General features: G+C 36.2%; 1 protein-coding gene across 1 annotated transcript in view; it reads left to right on the forward strand.

Annotated features, from left to right (window-relative positions):
• UGCG (UDP-glucose ceramide glucosyltransferase) overlaps positions 1 to 6708 on the forward strand; it is a 45487-nt gene that overhangs the window by 26754 nt on the left and 12025 nt on the right. Inside the window, exon 3 of the mRNA XM_003785221.3 lies at positions 5743 to 5845. Coding sequence (XP_003785269.1) covers positions 5743 to 5845 — 103 coding nt within the window. The remainder of the gene's footprint in view (positions 1 to 5742; positions 5846 to 6708) is intronic.

Genomic DNA, 6708 nt, shown 5'->3' on the forward strand with positions numbered 1-6708 from the left:
AGGTTGCTGTGAGCGTGATGCCATGGCACTCTACCCAGGGGGATAGCTTGAGGCTCCATCTCAAAAAAAAAAAAAAAAAGAAAGAAAATTACAGTTCAGGATAATCCCAAGAGTTCTAGTTTTCACCTTCAGTAGTTCTTTTCCCATTTAAGTCATTGAGGCATTTGAGTTGGTTGAGGAGAGAGCTGTTTTGATGCTCATTATAAAATGAATAACAGGATATGCAGGAGACTGCTTTCATTTTGTTTGAGTGTACAAATTCTGTTTTCTACTTGTGAAAGCATTGTTAGCTGTGTAAATAGAAAATTTGGAAAGCAGAGGAAAAGTGCAAAGTGCCTGCAATCTAAGGGAAATGTTTGCTCTCATAGCGTTTTTGCTTTTTAAAACACAAACAAACGCAACAGCAAATGTTCAAGAAGAGACTAACGTTAAACCACTGAAATCACACAAAACTGCATGTGAACAGACAATATGTTTGTGTCACCAAGGGGGCAAGTCGTTGGAAAATAAACACGTGACTGCCAGGCCCGGTGCATTTTAACATTTGGTTGTGGTTGGGTGTAAACATTATTTTATAAAAGTATGGAAACCTTTTCATTCTGGATATAACTTTTTCCTCTGTTATTTGATTTGAAACGTCACAGGCCATTTGGGGAATACATAGAGTGTATGTTAACATTTTTAAATTTTATTTAATTTTGGATATACACAAGAACATTTACAATTGGTACTTGTTCTGAATTTTTAGGGTTTCCTTTTGTTAAAACTATATTAATTGCCCTGAAAGATGCTTTAAATATCCCATACGTCCAGTTTTATGCTGATACTTATTCCTTGGGGAAAAAAATAGAAAAATGAAAAAGGGATGCAGTTGATTTTCCACAAAGTCAACTACTCATTTGGCATCAGGGTAGAAGGACTTTGAGGAGAGATTCGGCGATAGGAGAAAGTTTTCACAATGTCCGTCTAACGTGGCTTGCTGGCTTTACATCAGTAAATTCTGGCCAGAGGTATTTACAGAGTCAGGCTTTTTTTTTGCACATATTACATGTCTAGTGCCATGTTTTAGGTTCTTCATCATCGGTGGTGTAGCTGTCCTTAAGAGGAATCGCTTTCTCACCAGTTAGTCTTCTAGCAAAGAATTTTAAATGATCAAGTAAAAGTTTTGTTAACACATGTTGTAAACCTAAGTCTGAAAGAGGAGGAATTTATCAAATAAAATAGAAAAAGTGTAAACTGTCTCGAGAATAGATGACAAGAATATTCTACACTACTTGTTAACTTTCAAAGTCGGAGCAGTTCTTTTACAAAACTCCCCTTCCTGGCATCCGTCTTCTGCTCAGAAGTCACCTAGGGCCAAAGGCGTTAACTTAACAAGCATCTTCATCACTTACTTTATACCAGCAAATGTTCCAGATAGTTGGCATTTACGTCCATTCTGTTGCAAAATTCATATTCTTCTATAGTCTTATTATCATAACATTTTTCTCTAAGCATAATAATGTAGTTATTTATAAATAATTGAAGATATTCCCACTTGACATGCAATATAATTGATTCATATATTAAAGCCTTTTTCTGTTTTAAGGAGATATTTTATCTCGTTAACTGCAGTGAAAAAGATATTTCTAATGTCTACAGGGCATGTATTTAAGTGTAATGTTACTTACACATTTCAGTATATTCATAAATGCAGAAAAGTAACATCCATGGTTATTGCAATTTCAGATGTTCAACTCTTAAATATACCAGAGAGCTGAATGTTCTTAGTTTATGGGTTTGTTTTTTGTTTTTTTTTTTTAATACTTCACTTGTTCCTAGTCTTTTAGACATTTCACTATTTGAAATGAAAATAAAGAAGTTAGCCAGTTTTGTTATTTGTAAAGCAACCTTGCTACAGATTTTGTGGAATCTAAACTTCTTACCTAAATTACCTGGGGGTTTATTTCATGTATTCATACTGTGCCCATTTAGAGTAAGATTTTCTATCCCTTATACCGTGCTCAATTTTATAAAGTAAGTGTTTTTTCTTGAAATATTTTAAAACGGTGACGTTTTCAATACACACTGTATTGTTGAACATACATATTTATATGCCTAACCCTTTAAACAGTATAAAAATACCTGAAATGTTATTTTTTGTGTACTATCTTGTGTTTTGCCAGTTGCAAGGTGGTTAGAATGATTTAACTATTTTAGTACAGAGATTCCTAGCAAATAAAATGTTTGCTTAAACTGTGAAGACACAGAGGTGATGGCTAAGAAATGATTTCTGGTTAAAAGCTGATACTTTAGAAAACACTTGGAAATCTACACCCAATCTAGTGTAATTTTCTTTTTTTTTGAGACAGAGTTTCACTTTATCGCCCTCCGTAGAGTGCAATGGCATCACAGCTCACAGCAACCTCCAACTCTTGGGTTTAGGCGATTCTCTTGACTTAACCTCCCAAGTAGCTAGGACTACAGGCGCCTGCCATAACGTCTGGCTGTATTTTGTTGCAGTTGTCACTGTTGTTTTAGCTGGCCAGGGCTGGGTTTGAACCCACCACCCTCAGTATATGGGGCCAGCACCCTACCCACTGAGCCACAGATGCCACCCTGGTATAATTTTCAATACCAGAAACAATTAAATAAAAGCTATGTGTTTAAAAAACTGAATATTTTTTTGGATAATGTGATTTATGTTTCATTTATATTCTGACTAATCTGAAGGTATTTGTTTTCAATTAAAAATTAAATTTAAAAAGTATAATCAAGAAAAATTAAACTTTTAGGCCAGGCTCAATGGCTCACACCTATAATTAAAGCACTCTAGGAGGCTGAGGATCCTTTGAGCTCAGGAGTTCAAGACCAGCCTGAGTGGGAACGAGACCCTGTCTCTACTAAAAAAAATAGAGAAATTAGCTGGGCATTGTGGCAGGTACCTGTATGTGTCCCATGTACTTGGGAGGCTAAGGCAAGAGGATCACTTGAGCCTAGGAGTTTAAGGTTGCTGTGAGCTAGGCTGAGGCCCTGGCACTCTAGCCTAGGTGACAGAGGGAGACTTTGTCTCAAAAATAAAAGCTAAGATTAGCTTTTTTATTATATTTTGTGGAATTATGTTGCTTATAAATATTTCCATTCACTATAGTCACTCATACTTGCAAAACAGCATAAACCGTAAAACCATTGCTATGTCTGGAAAAACAGGGAACTCTTTAGGAGCTAGCCTGACTGAGCAGCTTACCATAGTAAGAAAGCAAGTTGTTTACTTTGCCCTTAGGAAATCATATTTGCTGTTAAGGTTCGTTGTCTTTGACTGGCTCAAAAAATACTGTTTTGAGAGTCAAGATGGGAATAGAGCTTATAATTTTATGACTTTTAGAGTCAGTCCTTTGGGAAATTTCAGAGGTATAGTAGAAGTGGTTTCCTTTCCAGTCTTGGATTTTTATCTGGTCTCTGGAGACTCCTTAGCTGTCAAGTTGGTTTCAAGACCTCTTGAGTAGCAGTTTTGGTCGGTCACTGTTAAAGGTAGATACTAGATAAAATACATAACAACAACAGGAAGTAGAAAGTATGAGGAAGGTACACTTAGTGTTCCCCACCAACTTATTGAAAAAATGTTTTTTGCTTAAAGAAAAAAAAAAAGCAAAGTCACCTTATTAGCTAACCTTCATGAACCTTTGTCTTGGTCCTTTCGTGCTTGACCACAAATTTCTTTATGATCAATTTTTGCTGAAATAATACGTATTAGTCAAATAACAGTATTATACTCAAGAACATTGTACACATTTATTACTCTTTTACTTGGTGTGCTTATCAGTAGAAGGAAATAAAACATGCCTCTCAGTAACTGAGTTAGTCCCTGCAGGTCAGATACTGATAAATTTGTGTCCTGAGCTCTTTTTCGTTTTTAGAACACACAGATTTGTTGTGTTTTCATGGATGTAATTAACCTCTCTTCTGTGCTTAAAAAATACACAACCAGTTTTAGAAAGCTCATATGTCATTGAGTCAGCATGAATCTATCACCCCTTCTGAAAAGAATTGCTACTCAGAATACATATCCCACAAAATAATAGAATAGCATCTTTGTATGTGAAAGCAAATATTAAAAAAAAATTAGCAGTTTGCTGAATGGTAATTGAGAAATTTAGCTCATGAGTTTATAAACCTGACGCTATATGTCAGAATCATCCCAGACACTCTGATTCAAAAGTCTAAGAATAGGGGCCATCCTAGGATAATTTTGATACAGCAAATCAAATGGTATGAAATGACTTTTTTAATTGACTGTTAGAAGATTAAACACTAGGCAAAATAAAATCCTGGGTATTTTTATATAAGCCATGCTTATTATAATAATAAATGTCGGACCAGGTGTGGTGGCTCACACCTGTAATCCTAGCACTCTGAGAGGCTGAGGCAGATGGATTGCCTTAGCTCACAGGATTGAGACCAGCCTGAGCCCAGAGCAAGACCTCATCTCTAAAATAGCCAGGCATTGTGGCAGGTGCCTGTAGTCCCAGCTACTCCAGAGGCTGAGGCAAGAGAATTGCTTGAGCCCAGGAGTTTAAGGTTGCTGTGAGCTGTGATGCCATAGCACTCTACTGGGGGCGACAAAGTAAGACTGTATCTCCAACTAAATAAATAAATAAGTAAACAAAATAGTAAATGTCCACTCAAATCAAGTACTGTTTTGTTTTAAAAAAAAGTCATACAATAGGCTGAGTGTGATTTGCTCACACGTGTAATCCCAGCACTTGAAGCCATGAGTTTGAGACCAACCTGGACATCATAGCAATACCCTGTCTTTACAAAATATAAGAAAAATTAGCTGGGCATAGTGGCACACACCTGTAGTCCCAGCTACTTGGGAGGCTGAGAAGGGAGGATCACTTGAGCACAGGAGTTTGAGGATACAGAGAACTATGATTGTGCCATCGCACAATCTAAAAGCCTTGACGATAGAGTGAGAAAGACTTCATGTAAATAATTTGGAAAAGCCTTTTAAGTTTAGCATAATGGAATTTTTTTTTTTTTTGAGACATTCTCATTACATTGCCCTCAGTAGAGTACTGTGACATCACAGCTCACAGCAACTTCAAACTCTTGGGCTTAAGCGATTCTCTTGCCTCAGCTTCCCAAGTAGCTGAGACTACAAGTGCCTGCCACAATGCCCAGCTATTTTTTGTTGCAATTGTCATTGTTGTTTAGGTGGCCCAGACCAAATTTGAACCTGCCAGCCTTGGTGTATGTGGCTGGCACCATAACCACTGTGCTACGGCACCAAGCCTATTACAATGGAATTTTACCTGGAATTTGTTGGACCTTCATGAAATAACAGTACAGACATAAATCTATCGAACCAGAGGGTGTATCTATTAAATTTTGCTTCCTTTCTGTGTTGCTTTTTACCCTGTGAGCATTTCATAAGTTCAGTAATGAAGGCCATGGACAAGTTTGGAATCCAGTTTAATTACTAGGATGTGCTTATCTGAGAATAGCAAGAATTCAATTGTGGGTCCTGCCAATCTTTCCTTATCCTTCTACTCGTAGATACACTCCTGTTCTGCAGAAGCTTCTCTTAAAGCAATACTTGTTATCATAAGTGTTTATGTCCATTATGAAAGCCCTCTTAACTTTCCATCTTTGCGTATACACAGTTGCTTGTGTTTGTTATGCTTTTTGTTTAACCAGTAAATGCTAATGAGTTTTTACTTTTTAAAAGAGGCTAATTGACATAATATGTTCTTTGATTAGTATGAAGTACTCCTTTGTGTACAAGATCATGATGATCCAGCCATTGATGTATGTAAGAAGCTTCTTGGAAAATATCCAAATGTCGATGCTAGACTGTTTATAGGTAAGTACCAAATAAATCTGTGCTAACCAATTTGCTTTGATTATATTATCAGTAATCTCTGTATTAAACTATAGGTTAAGGTGTTAGCCATATTTGTTTCAAAGCATGTTGGTTGGAGTAGTGAAAGGTATTTACATCCTTTTGAGAAAAATTATAAAACAAAAGGTTTCTTTTTTCATACGTGAGATAATACAACGAAACAATGACCAATTACTCATCAATGAAATATAAGAGTCTCTTATTTATGTTTCATTAATATTTCCAATCCATGGCCTTTATCTGGATAATTGGGACTGAGCAATAGAATTTACTTCCATTATATTGGAAAAACCAATTACTCATTGATGAGATATAAGAGTCTCTTATTTATGTTTCATTAATATTTCCAGTCCATGGCCTTTATCTGGATAATTGGGACTGAGCAATAGAGTTTACTTCCATTATATTGGAAAAACCAATTACTCATTGATGAGATATAAGAGCCTCTTATTTATGTTTCATTAATATTTTCAATCCATGGCCTTTATCTAGATAATTGGGACTGAGCAATAGAATTTACTTCCATTATATTGAAAAAACGAATATTTATCCAAAAGCCTACAGGTTTATTCTAAAGGCTTGTAGAAGTGTATGTGCTGTTAAATTTATTTTTAACATAGGCCTGCTGTGATCTGTCTCAAAAATAAATAAAGTCAAATAACATGACATATTTGCTATTTGAAGCTAGGGCAGTGACTTTTATAATTCTGTATTAGCTTGAAATATACATTGGGGCTCGGCGCCTATAGCTCAACCGGCTAAGGCGCCAGCCACATACACCTAAGGTGGCGGGTTCAAATCCCCAGCTCGGACCCACCAAACAA

The sequence above is a fragment of the Otolemur garnettii genome, unplaced genomic scaffold, assembly GCF_000181295.1.
Source record: "Otolemur garnettii isolate 467f Iridium unplaced genomic scaffold, OtoGar3 scaffold00014, whole genome shotgun sequence".
Taxonomy (NCBI): domain Eukaryota; kingdom Metazoa; phylum Chordata; class Mammalia; order Primates; family Galagidae; genus Otolemur; species Otolemur garnettii.